Here is a 20,586-nt window from a genome sequence, read left to right on the forward strand (position 1 = left end):
ATTTTAACTTCGCGGTCCTTCTCTGTTGTTCTTCCGTTATTTACACGTGTAGGTCATTTCATTGTTATTCACATTTGATATCGTCATTTATTACATACTGCCATGACGCTCTTGTCTGAACTGTCAAGAATTAACGCGATTGGCGAAGCGTAGTGACAGTGGGCCAATAGAGAGCAGGGTTCTTGCCATAATGCGGTTTGCGCGCCTATTTTCGTACGTGCGTTAATCAAACCGAATAGTTTGGCCGAATATTCGGCTATTCGGCCACGCTCCTGGCCGAATATACTATTCGTTGCGACACTACTATGAATTATAAGCTGTGTTGGAGGAATGACAACTTATTCGTCCCATATTTGATATAATTCGTTTTTTTCTGTATTTACACTCAATTTACGTAAAAATTATTGTATTGTCCTGTTTATATTTAATAGCTTCCTTTCTGTTGAATAAATTGAATTTTACAGTAAAATATTCGGAAACTCTAGATAATAAAAGCCAAATTAAATAGCTTAATTTTTACAATATCGACTTAAAATGGATAAAAGCATTATTAAATACAGTAATTATTATTTATTCGTGTATATCGATTTCTTTTGAAGAAATAATCATTTATTGTACAGTTTATGTAAGCTGGAAATTATTTTCTTGTCTTTGATGAAATTTGTTACAATTTACTAATTTCTACAGAAACATTAAATTTGAAACGATGACATTTGTTAAAATTTATTAATTTGTACTCAAAACATTAAATTTTAAACATATTTTTTCATATTTCTTGGTGTTAGCTTTTGGTCACGTGATCGTTCTATATTTATCAACTTGGCGGGAGATTTTCAGCAGTGATCTGTTTCACATCTAATTTGCATATTTGTGATAGTGCATTACTAATCTTTATTAAACAGATGTAGACATTTTATATTACTGTATTTAAATTTGACTGGATTAATAAAATAATTATATAAAATTTTTAGTGTTTAGCAGGAAAGTTTCAATTCGCACGTGACGTTACAGTCATCCCATAGTTTGCGGGAGATTTTGCGCAGTGATCTTTTTCATATGTAATTTGCATAATTATAATGGTAAATTATTAATCTATATTAAACATATTTAGTTATCGTGTATTAATTAAATTCATCGGGTTTCATGGAAGAAGTTTTCACAACTTTTAGCGTTTATTCAGAAAAATTTATCCTTTTGTCACGTGAGGAGTATTTTCAGTCTATCCCATATGCATCAGTTTGCGGCAGATTTCGTAGAGTTCGGTTTACTGTTTCCTTGGTGTTTCTCGGTTTTTTGAAGTTTACTGCGATAAATTTTTATTTCGTGTATGGATACATTATGCGCTGTTTTTAATGGATATAAGATGAAAATTTTACTGTGAATTTAGAACTTGTTTCAGAATATGCCACAGAAAGAAAAGTTGAAAAATAATTTATTTTCGACAATTAGCGAGAACTGATCTTTGGATATAATACTTGGATATAAGTGAGAGTATGTATTATAGGCTTACTAATTTATTTGTGCATATAATTATCTAGTCCTAATTTCGAAACATTTATGTTTTTTAGTGTTTGTAAGACTGTTATTTAGACATGTCTACCGATTTAGTGCTATTAACTAGAACTATATCAAAGACCGAATGGAGGATTTTAGAAGAACTTTAAGAATTTGTTTTGATTATTATAATTAGTGTTTATGTGTATCGTTGTACTGTAACTTACTTCGTTTTACTGTTAGAGAAAGTAGGTCACACATTAGATTGAGTGTCTTTTACAAAAGTTATGGTTTCTTTTCTGATGCATGCCAATGACGAATATTGTTTTAAAATTAAATACCGGTGAATTAATATAACATATGTAATAAATCTGAAGATGAATATAAAAACTATTTCCAATTTTATTGTTTTGTTCTTTCTTAAAATTTTATTTATATTATACGTAAATTAAGTATATTTACCAAATGCTAATATTTTAAACAGCTTTAATGTTTGGGTGTAAATTTGAACAAATTTTAAAATTAAATAAAAGATATACAGTCGATCGTGGTTCGGTCGTGGGTTCGCGCCTCGCTCGGACGGGCTGGCCACGTGGAGTTTTCCGGGTTTTCTCCACGTCTGTAACGCCTAAATAGGGGCCAGTTTTCCTTAAAAAAAGACCTCCCAGAAGGCATCCTCCCCTAGTCAGATCGCCCAAGTGTTGCGTTACCATAAACTCAACAAACAGAATAGGGGATAGGGCAATGAGTGTTCTAACAGTTAAAAATAAAACTAGCCTATATCAAATTAATATACGGTATAGATTTCGGAAAGTGATTGACAAAAAGTTTTGGAATCCTTGATCTAAATTATTAATTGAAGAAACATTTACGTTAAAAAATAGAGTAAATTTTAGCATAAATACAATTCTGTAATAATTTACAATATCAATAAGCTATTTATTTTGTATCATAATAAGGTAATGCGATACACGACATTGCAATGAACACAGGGCATTATCGATGACGAGTAAAATATTACCATCTATGTTTCTAGATTTTATGGCCACACCAAATAACAAAATGAATTTATTGTTCATAATGTTATATTTATTAAATATTTCATATAATTTTTTTTAAATATTTATTTCAGTTACAAATGTTATATTATTTAGTTTAGTTATTGTTTTTACAATGATATTTAATAACTAAATATAAAACATAAGATATTTTGTATTATATAAACGTATTAATAGCCTAATAATTCATTCATTTTTCATTGTTCGAATAATACAAATAATACGAATTGAATTTAAATACCTTTTATTCTAAATATTTAATTAATTCTATTATTTTCGCGAATTTGTACAAATTATAGAAAAACAATAATAAATATTACAGAATATTTTAATTCGTTTAGATCGTTATTATAATGTAATATGCACAATAATAATAATTTAACAGTGGTTTCTGAAAAACGTTATTTAATGTTTGCAATGGAACGATTGAGCAATTAATTCGTATTTACAAACTTTCCCATAATACAATCATATATAGTACTTAATATATATAATGTTTATGAATTGTCTTGCATAATCTTATCAATCCAAGATACATAAGAACTAACACGAGTATATAAACCAGGTAATTGTGGTTGAGCGCAACCGATACCATTAGAAACAATACCGACAAGAATGTGTGTATTGCCTTCTTTGATGTATTGAGGTCCTCCAGAATCACCCTAAAACATAAAGTAAGAAATTAGAGAATTTACAAATTTTACTTCTCTATACGATGTTATTAATTATATACCTGACAAGCATCTTTTTTCCCTTCCTTATATCCAGCGCATATTTGATTATCTTCGACAATTAACCTCTTTTTTCTATCTTTAAACCATTTTTGGCACATTTGATTTTCTACGATTGGTAAACGAACTAACTTTAACACATCAGATAAAACAAGACCATCTAAATGGTTAAATTAAAAAAATAAATAAATAAAGCAAAAGATTTTACATCTTCAACTAATTATTAGCAAGAATGAAATAATTGTAAAGTTATTCACTGACAAGTGAGTATAAAACATACGTCAGGATTTACAGACTTCAAATATATAATAATATACTTGAAAACAGATATTACGTAAAAATCAAGACTAACCTTTCTTTATGTTTCCCCATCCTGCCACGGTGGTAATTTTGTCATTCACAGTGGCATTATTTCTATCCAAACAAATAGGCCAAGTATATTCATCATATACAATGTCGTTTTTAATCTTGATTAATGCAATATCATTACTATAACGATGAGGAATATCATAATTTGGATGAATATATATTTTTTCAATGCCTATAGATTTTCCTAGGTTATTTTTATATAAACTTCCAACTCGTACGAAAGAATTCGAAAAATTAAACATTCCAGCATAAGTTTTGCTATAAAAATTAAACATATAAGCATCGTAAATAAAATCAATGATTTAATTCTAAATTAACATACTTGTCAAAACAATGAGCGGCACTGATAATCCATTTCTTTGAGATAATAGATCCTCCGCATTCACGCGTGGGAAAATGATGAACAGACACCTATAATGATTAATTTATGGAAATATTCAGAAAAATTGATTTTTATTAAAAAAATTATGTCTGCATAAATAAAAATCTACATACAATCCAAGGTATTTCTCCATCTTTTGCACTTCTTCCTCCTATAATCCTTCCATTTCTTGCAAACTGCCTTCCACAAGGGGTTCCGTTTTCTACAACAATAATACAACGATTAAAATGTTTAATATTATCTAATGTAGTTACAGTGACTACGATAGATTTTACGTTATATAACCGTAGTAAATATAAGTACTAAATATTTTCTATTCCATTTAAAAATATTTTTATAAATTAAGTCCCAGAAAGTTATATATTGTACTGTGTAAATTAATTCCGAAATGATTAATTTTTAGGTTATCTAAATATATACACATTTTTGAAAAACGAATGAAAACATTTTTGTTTTCGAAATAGTCATTCTTTTATTTATTACGTAAGAAAACGTATACACACGAAAGTATATTAACGAGAGTCTGCTATACATATATATGAATGTGACCCCTCGCTAACGTAAACTATCCAGTTAATAAAACATTCGGAAAATTCTATTTTAAAGGGGCTAGAAAGCGCCAAACACTTTGAGTAATCTATATCTATACTAATACTAGCAGACCCCGCCACGCGTTGTTGTGGCTCAATATCTATTATAAATTTATAACATTTCCCCATGGGAGAGGGGAAATTTTTCGAAAAATTTCTTCTTAGTGTACATTCTGTTGACGTACCCTATTAAAACGCAATCAAAAACGCAGAAACTCGCATCTAAAATAGTATAAATAGAAGCAGAGTTCTTTACCGTAAGCCTTAATCCTAACCATCTCACTTCAGTGGGAGGAATTTCGACACGTATATTATATAAAAACACGTGCGTATTCGAATGCAGCGTTGTGTCAAAATTTCAAAGGAATCGGTAGGAACAAACGAACATTACATTTTTATTTATATAAATAGATAGATGATGATCTGCTTTAGTTCATTTTCACAGAAAATCAAACTTAGGGCGTCGTACTCGTAGCGCCATCTGTTGGGCATAAAAACCTTAAACACAGATGATATCATTTAATTTATATGAATGTTTAACGTGTTTAACGGAATAATATACAGCCTATGTCCACCCTGAAGTTCCATTCTAAATACTGGTGAAAGAATTTTTGAAATCGGATGAGTAGTTTTAGAGATTACCTGCTGCATACAAACTTACATACTTACAAACATTACCTCTTTATTATTAGTACAGTATAGATTATAAAGAGGTAATGTTTGTATGTATGTATGTATGTAAGTTTCTTTGCAGCAGGTAATCTCCGAAACTACTCATCCGATTTCAAAAATTCTTTCACCAATATTTAAAATGGAACCTCAGGGTGGACATAGGCTGTATATTATTCCGTTAAACACGTTAAACATTCATATAAATTAAATGATATCATCTGTGATCTAGGTTAAGGCTTTTATGTCCAACAGATGGCGCTACGAGTACGACGCCCTAAGTTAGCTTTTCTGTGAGGCATTACGCTTTTCTGTGAAAATGAACTAAAGCAGATCATCTTCTATCTATCTATCTATATAAATAAAAATGTAATGTTCGTTTGTTCCTACCGATTCCTTTGAAATTTTGACACAACGCTGCATTCGAATACGCACGTGTTTTTATATAATATACATGTCGAAATTCCCCCCTCCCGGGGGGAGATGGACAAGATTAAGGCTTATCGTAAAGTACTCTGCTTCTATTTATACTATTTTAGATGCGATTTTTTGCGTTTTTGATTGCGTTTTAATAGGATACGTCAACAGAATATACACTACAAAGGGATTTTTCGATATTCCCCCCGCGATTAAGGCTTACCGTGAAGAACTTGGCTTTTATTATACTATTTCAGATGCGGTTTTTTGCGTTTTTGATTGCGTTTTAATAGGGTACGTCAAGAAAATGTACACTAAGGGATTTTTCGAAAAATTTCCCCCCCACGGGGGAAGTATTATACATTTATAATAGATACATTTTGAGCCACAACAACGCGTGGCGGGGTCTGCTAGTTAAGTTATATAGGAACGGTTTTAAATGAGGAATGACAGCGCTTATAGATGCGCTTATCTTATCTATCTTATCGGCAGTTTTGCAATTTCTTGTTGCATCAAAAAATCGTTCGTCTTATGCAATTTACCGAGAAAATAAAAAAGGAAAAAATAAAGATGATTTACCATAATCTTTGAAGTTTTCTCTATAAAATAATTTTTTTTTCTTGGGCATGGTCGCGCCATGTTCGCTTAAGCAGAAAGAGCAACCTGTCGAAGGGCTTCTAAAAATATTCTCAAACCGAACTTCCTCTGTCCTCTCAGCATGCATTTTCTTAGATCGAATTTAAAAACGTGTTTTATGAAGCGCTTAATACAGTTCTGAAAATAGTAATGCCCCGTTACTTTTGACAGTTTTTGACGTTTCAGTGGAAACCTATACTTTAATGTACCTTTAACTCCCTCGGGGAAAAAGCCTGATCAACGATTACCGTCAACCTTTCTTCTAGTTTGAAGAATATTTATAGTATACAGTACAGTATTACAGAATAGCGATAAATGTCAATATCTCTTCCACTTGTCTGAAAGAATTAACATTATTGCTTTCATAAAGTTTCAAGAAAATATAAGCAAATTTAACTGATTTTGCTCTATTTAAAATTTAATATTTAAAACAGGAAATTTAAAATGTTTCCTCTGACGAACACATATTATACAGACCTTGAAGGTATTGCGTGTTCTTATGTTTTACTGTTGTACTAAGAATTTTTGTATTTAAAATGTTAAAATACAAATGAACTTAATAAGTATTGTTAGATATCAGGCAAAGGCTAAGTGAAGATTTGAATGTTATTTTCATATTTTTAATTAGCTGAAAACCTTGTACTTTTCAGCTAATTAAAAATATGAAAATAACATTCAAATCTTCACTTAGCCTTTGCCTGATATCTAACAATACTTATTAAGTTCATTTGTATTTTAACATTTTAAATACAAAAATTCTTAGTACAACAGTAAAACATAAGAACACGCAATACCTTCAAGGTCTGTATAATATGTGTTCGTCAGAGGAAACATTTTAAATTTCCTGTTTTAAATATTAAATTTTAAATAGAGCAAAATCAGTTAAATTTGCTTATATTTTCTTGAAACTTTATGAAAGCAATAATGTTAATTCTTTCAGACAAGTGGAAGAGATATTGACATTTATCGCTATTCTGTAATACTGTACTGTATACTATAAATATTCTTCAAACTAGAAGAAAGGTTGACGGTAATCGTTGATCAGGCTTTTTCCCCGAGGGAGTTAAAGGTACATTAAAGTATAGGTTTCCACTGAAACGTCAAAAACTGTCAAAAGTAACGGGGCATTACTATTTTCAGAACTGTATTAAGCGCTTCATAAAACACGTTTTTAAATTCGATCTAAGAAAATGCATGCTGAGAGGACAGAGGAAGTTCGGTTTGAGAATATTTTTAGAAGCCCTTCGACAGGTTGCTCTTTCTGCTTAAGCGAACATGGCGCGACCATGCCCAAGAAAAAAAAATTATTTTATAGAGAAAACTTCAAAGATTATGGTAAATCATCTTTATTTTTTCCTTTTTTATTTTCTCGGTAAATTGCATAAGACGAACGATTTTTTGATGCAACAAGAAATTGCAAAACTGCCGATAAGATAGATAAGATAAGCGCATCTATAAGCGCTGTCATTCCTCATTTAAAACCGTTCCTATATAACTTAACTAGCAGACCCCGCCACGCGTTGTTGTGGCTCAAAATGTATCTATTATAAATGTATAATACTTCCCCCGTGGGGGGGAAATTTTTCGAAAAATCCCTTAGTGTACATTTTCTTGACGTACCCTATTAAAACGCAATCAAAAACGCAAAAAACCGCATCTGAAATAGTATAATAAAAGCCAAGTTCTTCACGGTAAGCCTTAATCGCGGNTATACAATATAAAACAATATAAAATAATTATCTTCTTTCTTTAAGGCGAATTGTATTGTATAATACTCGTTAATGTCAACTATTTGTTAACCTCAACCCTTACAGGCTGACTTATAACAGTTAATGCTAACTAGAATCTACTGTACTGTATATACAAAGAACTCCGCTCATGACCGCTTTTGGCAGTCCAACCCATCTTTTTGCGACGCTCTGTGTTGAAATTTATAAGTTTATTACATTACACTATTGGTTTTAAATGTATTCATTAACTAATTGACAAAACACATTTTTTAAATTTAACAAAGAACAAGCAATTACAGTCGACCCCCCTATAACACGGTAGATACGTTCCGCTTTTTATGAAATTCATGTTCTACGATCCTTAAATACATGAGCCAATCACAGTCCGGCACGTGTGCAGTTTACGGACTACGGCTGTTTGAAAGGTTTTCTTCCATAAAATTAATCGGTTCCTAGACTAATTCGACTCAACATTTCCAAAATACGTATATTTTTTTTGGGAATAATCCGTATAAACTATGCTATAAACAAAAAATTGTAGGATTACTTACCAAGTGTGCACCGTTCAACGACGCTATTGCTTAAATATTAATTAAGCTTGTTTTCGTCGCGGAGCAGCGCATCGAACAACGGGCGCATGTTTTCTGATAAGTTATTTTTCTGCGAAAAATTTGCTGAACTTTGGAGACATCAATAATATAAATATAATTTTTATGGCCGTTAAATAATAAATGGTTTTTAGAAGGTCCGCTGCTCGTTTAAACTCAACGGTTTGTGCAATATCCGCTATTGGTCTAGATCGCGACACGTGTCGGCGATGACGTTTTACCATATTTTACGAGTTTCTTTTAGCGTGATTACACGAACACGGTCGCAATTTTTTTGCCGCTATATACGAATCCGCATTATATGAACCCGTTTTATAGGGAGGTGTCTACTGTATTTATCGTGATATCGTCATAATGCCGGACTGCAATTTTTAATTATATATTTAATTTATTTCATTTAAAATATATGCTCTTCACCTGAAATTAGTAGTGTCTTGTATGTGATATTTTTTCCGTCAACAAGTCATGCCACTCAGTGGGGTAGCGTGGGTGTCAGCCGCCCGGGGCGAAGGAAAATTTCGCCGCCCCCTTATTTAAGTATCTCAATTTAAAAGACTAAAATTCAGTTTCTTCACAGAATAAGTAATGAAAAACTCCATGCTGATTTCAATCGGTCCGAATCGTAGGTGTAACAAAAATATGAAATGAAATGGTTCAAATTTTTACAAGATATTATTATTATTTATTGTGAAATTTTGCCGCCCCCTAAAAGTGCCGCCCCTGACGCCCCCACTACGCTATGCCACTGATGCCACTCAGCTATGTAACTGCGTTCTGGGGAAATTTTTTAATTGAAACACGTGACTTTTGTTCTAGACCGGAAGTTCGTGTAGAGATAATCGGGGGCCAGATGAAGTACTAAGAATATTGCTGATAGAAAAGTACTTTAAATACAATAGATTATCTGACTATATAATGGAAACATAGTTACATCCTATATTTCAGCTGTATATGTAACATTCAAAGAATATATGATAAGTGAATGAAGATGTTACATTCACTTAACATATGTTAAGTGAATGTAAAACTTAACATTCACTTAGTAAAATGTTAAGTTTTAAGTTCAAATTACCTCAGTATGTAAATTTATTATTATCACACGACCCATGCTATATACAAAATATTATTCATATCAACACTATGGAACGATTATTTTGTAAAATTATTGTTTCAAAGAAAATGAATTCAATGTAAACTGTTGATATTATAGAAGTTTTATGTTATTATTATTACAAAACCCATGGTATAAATAATAACAATCATACGAATACTGTAGAATATTTATTTTGTCAAATTTTTGTTTGTTTCAAAGAAAATGAACTCAATGTAAACGGTAGATATTATAAGAGATTTAAATTGTTATTCGGCAATAAAATCCGACATATCCACCATGCAAATAGTGTACTGTACATATTTGTCTACCTAAGTGTGGGAATCCAATAATGAATATATATATACAGTGAAAACTGCTTAGGCGACCACCTGCATTCGACGGGCACCCGTCAAAACGGGCAAAAATTTCTGGCACGGAATAGTTTATCCATAGAGTCTTCGTATAAGTTACCTGTATTAAACGACCACCTGTGTAACGCGACCGCGGGCATCGATTTTTGGTCCGAAGCAACATACAACACCCGTAATAAGCGACCACTTTTGCGAATGTATCTGTTCTAAACTATTGTAAGAGCCCATCTCAACAACGTTTCCGCCTCCTAATATAATGAATTAGTCTAAACTCTCGTTCGAACCCATCCTGGGCACTTCTCCCACCCTCGAAATTAGGTGCAGGTGTTAATAGATTAGTCTAGCAACAAAGGAAATTCATTTCAGTTTGTTGGAAAATGTCCGAAATGCAAAGTGCTGTCGTTAGAAGATCGTATTAAAGTTATCACAACAGCAATTAGCGGCGAAGTTTAACTGTGGGAAAACAAAATTTATTTTACCCTAGACCTACAGTATTTTCCTTGGGGGTGTAAAATATTGTACACGATACAATTAATCGGCTGATCTCATCGTTTGATAAAATCTATTTTTATTTATTTATTTTGAAGCTCATATACAGTACACGTGCGATAAATAGTTTCTGTATCAACCTACCTTATTTCCACGATATTTTTAGAAAAATAATATCCAAGTAATTTTCGCAGGCAAAATATTCAAAAAACAATAAACGCATTAATGCAAAAATCAGTTTTACTTCCTTTTTCGATTCCGCGATTGTAATGAAATCGTATAATGAGAAAAAATAATAAAATCGTTTTATTATTAATTAATAATTTTTCTTATTGTACTTAATTAATTAAGAAAATATTAAATATTAAAAAATACAGTATTTTTAAAGTTAAAATAAGATTAAACTAACGAAAACCAAAAGCAAAGTGATGGAGAGATAGGACGCGCTTGTATATTGATGACGTAATACACGTAACTGAGGAGCGAACGAAAAGAACCGAGTCGAATTAATTAAGTCGGAAAAAAGAAAGTGTGCATTATAATCGAGAAAATGCGAGTATTGTATTAATCTTTAAAATATTGGTGTTAAATCTGTCTTATAATATCACGACGACTCCTGTAAATCAGGTTATCCGATAAGAATAAAATACAATACCAATATAGCCCTATCGTTGAAAAAATTCGCTTATATTTGCTAGCCTCGAGTTTTGCTTAGTAGAAATGGCTAAAAAGTGCGCAAAATATGTACGGATATACGGTATTACAGCACCACCTGTATTGGACGACCACCTGTCTAAAATACCACTTTTTGAAAGAACCGTGGGTGTCGCCATAGACAGGTTTTACTGTATTATCATTTAAATTGTTGGAGAAAAAAATTTGTTACAATAAAAATGTATGGCATGTAGTGTATAGTTGATATGACTACCAAAGGGTAGATGTGTAAAACTGAATGTTTCTAATAAACTTTTATTTAACAGTAAAGATGAGACCAGATATGGAAACCTTAAGGGCAGAAGACCCTGAAGTTTTCATATCTGGTATAACACCGTTCTCGAGATTAAGGAATTGGGATTTTATTTTATGGTTTTATTTTGTTTGACTTTGGGATTGGGATATTTGAGGGAATTTTCTGGTATGGGAATAATAATTAATTAATTTGTTGTTTTCATATTTTTTAAAGGTTAGGTAATTATGGTAATAAGGTAATAGGTATAGTAAGGGATTTTATGATTGTTATTGACGGTTTGATATCCCAAGCGATTAAAAAGTATTAATTAAAGAGATTAATTTCGATTGTACAAAGTTAATATCTTTTATTTAATAACAAAATATATTAATTTTTATAATAATCATAACGATTTCTTTTCAACTCGTTTCAAGTTTTAAGATATTATTAAGAAATATCTTTATTAAGTCACTGATTTCGAAATAAAAAGATTCAGAAAGTTAATATCTTAAAATTATAAATTTAACCCAATATAATAGAACTTTTTATGAAAATAAACATCTTACAATATATATATTATGTTTTGTATTCATAATAAATAATGTAAATTATATAAATATATTAGATCAATACTGAGCACTAAAAGAGCAAAAACTAAATTATAATATTCATTATTGCTTTTCGATATTTTTTGAAAATAAAATACTCACCAAAATCAATTTCACGCATTGAAAACGTAATTAAGAAAATATTCGCGACGAAAACAAATTGTATTACACAAATCATTTCACTTTTTTTACGAAGAGGAAAGCTAGAAATGATTTTCTCTCGATAAACGGTTGGAACAATGATAAACAAACAATGTAAAATGACAAATTTATATAGGCCTACATGTTTCAAGTACAACGGAAAGATCTCCTAAGGTTTCGATATAGGTTAACCCGCAGTTCGAACCTTCCGAAGAATGGAATCTAAGCAAGTGCAACCTATTTACCTAGATTAATTAGTAAGAATAGTAAAAGAATGGCAATAAATATCACTATGCACTTCCATTCGACGAATGCAATACAGGATGGCATATCAACTTTTAGAGTAAACACTGTGCGACCTGATTTTAATATCTTCATTATGTGGGTGTGAATGGTGTCGATGCTTTGCTATGATTCTTAATCATAATATGACGAAATTTCGTTTAAATCAGATAGTATATAATTTACTTATGACATTAAAGCTGGTATTAGACGATGAATGAAAGGTTAAAAAATATTTAGAAGACATTTCTGAATTGCTTTTTTTCATAATGTGTTTAAATTTTAAATATACACACGTGTATCATGGCATTTAAAACAATTTTTTAAAATTATGTTACAAGATCTAGTATTTATTTTTCTCAATAGGAATTAATATTTTGAAGTACAATTCACAGAAATATTATGTAATCGAATAAAAATGTATAACGTGAATTAAACAAATGTCCTATTCAATAATAGTTTAGATTTTACATTTAAATTGTTTATTTATATTATAAAATAAATGTTTATCATTGTTTTCATTAAATAAATAATTATTTTGAAAAGAATTTGTAAAGGAAGAGAAATAACTAATTACAAACATAGTTATTCCATTTTGTAGATTTGTAGAAAGAAAAATGGCTGATTTAGATATCATTTTTAAACACCATCTAAAAATAAGTATTTTGATATCATATAATTGCGTGATTAATAATGATCTAATTGAATGATTTAATTTTGTTTTTCAATTGAATCAATTAGTCTCATTTCTTGTCAGCTATATTTATTGAGTATGGGGAAAATCTAAACGTCCCATGAATATTTTTCCAATTGGTTTCCACGCTTTTGGTCATTTTCTCCATGTTTTGGTCGCAAATTTAAATTGAAATTTTTGTTTTATATTCTTCATTAAATTTTCACATTAAGATTTTTTAATATAAAAAAAAGAAACGAAAGAATTGTAAATTTTGTTTTTATTTTACTTACTATGTTATTTATTAAGAGAATGACATGTTGAATTTTTCATTATTTCCGCTTTTACAACATGTATTTTATGAAATGTTATTTATTCAAATAAGTTCTGTGTTATTAAAAATTTTAGACCTATATTTACTGTTATCTATTTGAACATCCTTTTCCCTTGACCTGATGCATAAAAATTAAACTAATTTTTTGTATTTTGATTATCTGTTTACATTCTCACTTTATAATTATAAAATTACATAATAAATTATGATATCATTACAGAGCTTTCGCAAATTAAATGTAATATTACCTTCACTATATTATAGTATTGTTCAATAGCAATAACAATTTGTACAAAATTTAAATCACATTAAAATTAAAATGTAGCCATATGCAAAAACTTTAGATTATGTAACATTAAATCCGTACTTATTCTTATTAATTTGATTAAAATTAATAAAATTTATTTTTATTTTTACTTTTATTTTTATACCTTTTTAATTGGTTGTTTTTTAATATTAGTTTAGTGGGTGGCTTATTTTTGTTCATTGAACATGTATCTTTTGCATAAAGAATAATTTTATAAGAGGATTTCTAACAAATTCTTATTACTGTATATTCACTTTTTTTTTCTTTTCATGTAGAAATTTTGTAAAGATCACAAAAAGTCGACTTCAACAAGTTCATAAAAATGTAATTCAGGAATATTATTTTTTAAGTCTAAAGACTGAATTAACAGTTATAATCTGAACGAAAATTATTATTATATTTACTGTTATCATTAATTTTAATAGTGTATCAAATTCAAAATCAAATTCATATTGATAGAATTTAATTGAAATTATGATTATTTTGGATTTTAAAAATTAAAATTTCATTTTTTACATAAAATGTTTTTCCTTCTTGTGTAAAAGTGTATTGCTTAGTTATATTAAGCTTAAACATTTTTGAAAATACTGTACATTTTATTTTTATAAATAAAATATATTTATTTGTTTAAGAAAACTGTTAAATTTTTATATTGTTTATGATTTATATACACTTTCTATACCTGAAATGTGTACATTACAAAAAGATATGACTATAATAAAACATAAGTGAATTTTAAAAAATACTTTTAAAATATTTTAAATTAAAATTTAATTTAAATTAGAACAAATCATTTATTTTAACATTGTTATAATACTGACATTTGTAAAAATATTTTAAAAATAATGAGATTCCGAATTGATAATTCTTTCTACTAGAAAATTCATTTTTCAAATACCAGGATAAAAATAATTATTGTTGATTGCAAAATATTAAAAATAATTCGCTACCATCAAATTTTAATTTATTTTCTCACAAATGAAATGATTTGTATAGGACAAACTATATTTCTGTAACTAATTTTGAATTATTGAAAAACTGGAAAAGTGAACACAGTTCAATATTGAAATTTTTTCCAGAAATATATATATACTGTACTCGTATAATGTTTATATTAAATTCTTTTCAGAATATTTAAGTTGTAATTCGTCCTAAAAATAGTTTTATATTTTTGGAAAAATTGGAAATTATCAATAGAAGATAGTTTGTAAATTTTGAAAACAGCACCTATTCTGTTAGTAAATTAAATTAATTAACCATTAAATTTAATGTATACGCACGGGAGGTGGCAACATGGGTCGAGAGTGTATGGAGGCGGGAAAAGAGACTGCTATGTTTGCAACTCCATAGAGCCAGTGTATGTACCAGTGTTTAGCTGTGTGTGAATAAAGATTTGTCCGTATTACTTGATCAGTTTTATCGTATTATCGAGACATATATACAGTGGAACCCCGGTTAACGACAAAATCGGTTAACGAACTTTTATTTTGGAAAAATTTTGTCTCGGATAACGAACTTAACGGCTTTTTGTGTCAAATTTGTAAGCTTGCTGACTTTTAGGGAAAATCAGTTAATTGTGTGCCGATGATAGTTAAGGTCCATTCGTACGTTGGTGGTGGCGGAGGAGACAAAGATGACAAGTATTTTACAGTGGAAATCATTTATTAGAACGGGAAGATGCTATATATTTAAGGTAGTTGGAAATGGCTTATCTACAGTATTTTCTCTCGGCACTGAGGAGTGGCGTATCGCTACGATAGTGCAAGCTGATCAGTCGTAGCCCCAGAGCGGACGAGATGGGTTCGCTTGGTCACAGAAACGATGGTAGGTGACAGAGCTGCAACAACTGGAGCGGTCCGCGAGACACAACACAAATTTTAGCGGGCACGACTTCAGGCTTAATCCAGATGAAGACGACACAGATTAATCGCCATAGAATTTTTAGGAAAACTGCGTTTTGACCTTGAGATTTGTGGTTTTTTATAGTATTTCTTCCTTGAATCTCACCTTACGATTAGTCCTGCGTCCCATTCCTCGCTTCCTGATTGTTTTCTTGTTTGTCTCCAGGTGAAAATCGAAACCAGATCAGGTCACGAGAAAAGTTTGTTCCGAGGCGTTTATTTGACACCTGTTCGTCGACTCTAATCAGAGATTGTTGATTCTTATTTTACTTCCGCCTTAATAAGCCTTTCGTTCATAATTTAGCCTATTGTTTCTGCTATATGTCATTTTAGAACTTTAACGATCGTATGTGATGTTTTTATACCCGCCAAATCTTTTCCCTTTTCCGAAAATTTAACCTAGATCGACTGTTTATGAGCACGTTTTCCTATATTTTTATTAAAGAAAACCCATTTTACAAATAAAATTTAAAAAATACTGACGGCTAAAACGGATTATTTGTATTTGCATTAATTTCTATAGGAAAAATTGCTTCGGTTAACGAACGGACTCGTGGAACGGATTATGTTCGTTAACCGGGGCTCCACTGTAATACTTACAGGCCTGCTAAATAATTTGCTGTGACGCGATTCTTAAGATTGTCCACTTTTTACATATACAGTACAAATATATAAATTATATATATGACATAGGTATGTATACAATTCATATAGTACAATTTACTTGAGGTAAAAAAATCGAAATGAAATCGTCACAACTATATTTTTTCAGCTATAAAAATTAAATTAGTTGTTAAATGAAGCTACAATAAATGTCATTTTTTAGACTACTCCTTGGAGAATTAGAGGGTCATTTTCCATATCCATGGTGGGTTCGATTAAGCCCACAATGAAGGCAAATAATAAAATAATATATGATTAATACGAGGCGACTCTGAAAGTTTTGTAACACAGAAATACTATAAGGCCAGAAACTAAATATTTTTTATGTTCAGAGTACTCTCCTCTGGCCAAAATGCACTTATGTAGTTGCTTTTTCCAAAGATCAAAAGCACGACGCCACTCATTTTCTGGAATGCTATCAAAATACTTTGCTAATGAAGCTTCAATTTCGTCCTCTGTGTTAAATTTGCAACTCCTTAAATGCTTTTTGAAATTAAAAAATAGCCAGAAGTCACACAATGCCAAATCTGGTGAATATGGTGGATGTTGAATGAATCTTATATTGTTAACTTGGAGGAAATCAACATGGAATATTGATAACTGTTCTTTTTTGTATAGAACAGTTAAGAATACATTTAAAATACAAAATTCTTTGGAATATTGAGCTATTTGAATCCAAAGAATAGTTTTCAGTAATATTACACCTACACAATTTAAAATAACAAGATAAAAAACGTTGGTTAAAGGTTGAAAACGTTCGTTACGGTTAATGAATAATTCTCAGTGAGATAAAATCTTTTTGTGTAGGTATAACCTGTCTAACACGGATCACTTTTCAAATATTAATATTAGACCAATATTAATTAGCAGTCGTTTACCGTCCTCTCTTCCGGAAGGAAGTCAACGACTACTTTTGCTCGAATTACTTCGAACCCCTTCTGCAATTGCCCGAAGTGACGTAGTAAAAATTTGGAAAAAATAATAAATGTAACGCGAAAGATTGCATTTAAAGCCACAAGGCTTTTAAATCTTTAATCGTACGGTGGCAACAATCTTGCGGATTTCTTCCATTTCACTACTCATTATTAAAGTCTTATCTAGCAAGCTATAATCTTTTATGCAGTTGCATTGTTACTTATTTAGAATATAAATTAAAATTATTATTATAAAATTAATTATTTATTAGATGGGGCCTTATAACTTATTACAATTAAAATCAACGAAATTGAAGGAAAAAAAAATTTAAAAATGACAACTTAAAAGAAATTGCAGGTGGCGTATTATTGTTTTGAAAGTTTGTGCCAGTCTCAAATGTCCTTATTGCAGAAATGGAGATTTGGGAAATTCAAACTATGATGTAGATGTAACGGTTTAAAATGACTTCGTTAGCCGATCGAGAAGCGACAAAAAGCGATTCAGAGCATTCGGTAATAATTTTAGACAATAATGACAGCGAAGAAAAGACGAGTTCGGAAGAACCCGAAGAAACGTCAGAAAAATCAGATAATCAAGAGCTGAGAGAAGAACTAAGAAGACTTAAATGTGAAAATATCCTAAATTAATTTGTTTTTTTTTATGCATTAATTATTTTTAACAGGTGAATTTAAAACCTGTATTAATGTTTAGCGCTTTGAAAGAATATTAAATTATTATTTAGTAATCTTTCAAACGTTCATCGTCGAATTTAGAATCATCGAATAAATTAAATTACCTGTAAAATAATTTATTAATGGATAAATTAATTTGCATTAATTTTAAAGAAAATTTGAGTTTTACAAATATTGGTTTTAAATCAATAAAATTATTAATGTTTTAATAAATAATTTCTTGACTCATATTTTTTTCATTTTAACTCATTATTGTTATATGTATGTATATACAGGGTGTCCCAAAAGTCTCCATACAGTGACACAAATCAAACCCACCAGTGGCCAAATAAATAAAACCACTGAACACTGGTAGTGCGTCATTGGTTCGTTCCTGACCAATGGGCTGGCCACCGTGAGTTTTCGTGTGTCTAAGAGTGCAACTATGCAGATGCATGCGAGCGATAATACGTGGCAAGAAGGAGTGAGATGCGATAAATATCAAATTCTGTTTGATATCTGCGAGAACCAGAAATTCGCTCTTGCCAGTAATATTTCTCGCTTCTTGCTTGTGCATGGTTTTCCTCTGCGAGAACTATATCGCTTATAACCTTTCGCTTGCTAGTAAATTCATGTCTACATAGTCCCAAATGTCTAAACAGAATCCAGTTTCTACATAGGAAGTCCTGCTAGAAATTATCCCATTGGCAAATCACCTATGTGTTCTATTACCTTACTCCATCAATCCACTGACACAAATCTTAATGCTGACATTTTAATGTTTTGTGAATAAAGTTACATTTTACCTCTGCATGTATGGAAACTTTTGGGACACCCTGTATATAAATTTTCAAACTTTAAAACATTTTACAATTTTGTTATTAGAGGTTATTTAGAAAACACACTTGTAGAAAAACTGGAAACACATAAACCAAAATATCAATAACTACATCTATACTTTGTTTGGATTAAAACATTGCTGGAAAAGTATAGAAGGTGGAGTTATATTTTGGTTATTTAGGAAATCATAATTACAGATGTTGAAAACTAGATTACTTTTTTTTCTTTGGAATTAGAATTTAAGTAGATATTTTAAAAAGTTACACAAAAGCTTACTATACAGTAGAAATTATTTTGTTTTTTCATTCATTCACTTAAATTCATAATTACACATATAATTCTTTTATGTAGCTTTTTGTTCAGATTCTACTTTAAATCAAATTTTACTGAATTCAGTTCTAATCTTTAATGATGTAATATTTAAGGTCCATTAGATTTTTCAAAATTTTAGTTCAAATGTATGATTTTAATAGTTATTATATATATATATAGTATAAAAAAAAAATCTAATTCATATTATTGAAAAATTATATTGTATTATATTTCCTTATCGGGTTGTGAATTGTAGGTCTTCCAAAAGATTAAACTGTATTTAAAATAAAATACAGGTAACCCCGTATAACACGGTAGTTACGTTCCAAAAAATTGCCGTGTTATGCGAATCCGTGTTATGCGAAACAAAGAACTAGTACGAAAAGGAGGGTTAGGTTCCAAAAATTAAAAAACATGCTACTATATTTTCATAATTAAGATAAATATCTTTATTAAAATTTTCTTAAGTGATACATATTAATATAAATTAAACAATGTTTTCTTTGTCATCACTAAAAGCACTATTAACCGAGAGCGTTTTATTTTTGGCAAGTTATCGTTATCCTCTGAGCATTTTTCTGCATTATTTTCAGATTCATGCTTTACCTTTTGCAAAAAGTGTATGTAATTTTAGATTGCTTGCTTCTAGTTAAAAGATCTTTATAAATTTCCTTATATGGTGCTAAGCACTTATGGAATAAGGGAAAAACATCTGGCAACACTAGAAGCAGAAGCGTCGAGATATGGCAAAATTGAAACAATTTTCACAAAGGACCATGTGTATGTAGATGAGAAAAGAAAATTTATACACTGAAGTACTAATAGTTAATGAACTATTAGTACTTAAGTATGTAAAAATTTATTACATTTCATGTTGTACGTGGGTTTTACCCATTTCTCGAACCGTTTCAGAGTGAATCCGTGCTATAAAAGTACCGTGTTATACGGGGGATGGTACCAATTCTCAAACCGTGTTAGAGTGAATCCGTGCTATAGAAGTGCCGTGTTATACGGGGGTTATCTGTATAAGGAACTTAAGGAGTTTGACAATAATAATGAAATATCTAAGATCTTGTTTATAAAGTTATGGATAAAAAATGCAATGATTGATTCATTTCTAAATATCATTAGAAAAATATAAATACATATCTATAAATTGGTAATTAGTCAGTATTTTACAAATGAATGTAGATTATGTTCCTGCTTAGAACAGTATATTCTTTTTAGCTTGGATTTTAATGTTTGGATGAACAATGGGTTTAATAGGCTTGATTTATATTTTGAATATTTTTTGTTTATTAACAAAATTAGTCATTTATTACATGAAATAAAATTTGAGGAATTGAATCATAC

At 30.0% G+C, this 20,586-nt stretch overlaps 2 protein-coding genes and 1 long non-coding RNA gene across 5 annotated transcripts in view; 2 read left to right on the forward strand and 1 right to left on the reverse strand.

Moving 5' to 3' along the window:
- Positions 1-2,942: 2,942 nt before the first annotated feature.
- Positions 2,943-12,418, reverse strand: LOC111637959 (venom protease-like). Of its 2 annotated transcripts, XM_023383565.1 has the most exons (8): positions 6,824-6,874; positions 6,556-6,684; positions 6,290-6,484; positions 4,148-4,236; positions 3,975-4,063; positions 3,636-3,910; positions 3,286-3,443; positions 2,943-3,214 (listed from the first exon to the last, which is right to left on the reverse strand). In XM_023383565.1, the coding sequence occupies exons 3-8, from the start codon at positions 6,432-6,434 to the stop codon at positions 3,050-3,052; spliced, it is 921 nt and encodes a 306-aa protein (XP_023239333.1). In that variant the 5' UTR covers positions 6,435-6,484; positions 6,556-6,684; positions 6,824-6,874; the 3' UTR covers positions 2,943-3,049. The 2 variants fall into 2 exon arrangements, with proteins under 2 accessions (XP_023239333.1, XP_023239334.1); XM_023383566.1 differs by lacking the exons at positions 6,290-6,484; positions 6,556-6,684; positions 6,824-6,874 and adding an exon at positions 12,297-12,418.
- LOC111637960 lies at positions 7,097-7,658 on the forward strand. Its single transcript, XR_002758763.1, has 3 exons — positions 7,097-7,147; positions 7,287-7,415; positions 7,487-7,658. It is a non-coding gene; the product is annotated as an uncharacterized LOC111637960 (long non-coding RNA).
- A 5,358-nt stretch (positions 12,419-17,776) lies between the features above and the next one.
- LOC111637949 (zinc finger CCHC domain-containing protein 8-like) overlaps positions 17,777-20,586 on the forward strand; it is a 58,496-nt gene continuing 55,686 nt past the window's right edge. For both annotated transcript variants that reach the window (XM_023383556.1, XM_023383557.1), the window contains exon 1: positions 17,777-18,043. In XM_023383556.1, the coding sequence (XP_023239324.1) occupies positions 17,872-18,043 (172 nt within the window). In that variant the 5' untranslated portion in view covers positions 17,777-17,871. The remainder of the gene's footprint in view (positions 18,044-20,586) is intronic.

Source organism: Centruroides sculpturatus, unplaced genomic scaffold (genome assembly GCF_000671375.1).
Source record: "Centruroides sculpturatus isolate CEXI.00-Female unplaced genomic scaffold, Cexi_2.0 scaffold716, whole genome shotgun sequence".
Taxonomy (NCBI): domain Eukaryota; kingdom Metazoa; phylum Arthropoda; class Arachnida; order Scorpiones; family Buthidae; genus Centruroides; species Centruroides sculpturatus.

Coding starts and splice junctions, on each gene's coding strand:
- LOC111637959 (XM_023383565.1), bottom strand. CDS start 6,434: ATGCATGCTGAGAGGACAGAGGAAGTTCGGTTTGAGAATATTTTTAGA. Junction 4,237..6,289: donor AGAAAACTTCAAAGATTATG/GTAAATCATCTT, acceptor TTATTGTTGTAG/AAAACGGAACCCCTTGTGGA. Junction 3,215..3,285: donor GGAAAAAAGATGCTTGTCAG/GTATATAATTAA, acceptor TTTATGTTTTAG/GGTGATTCTGGAGGACCTCA.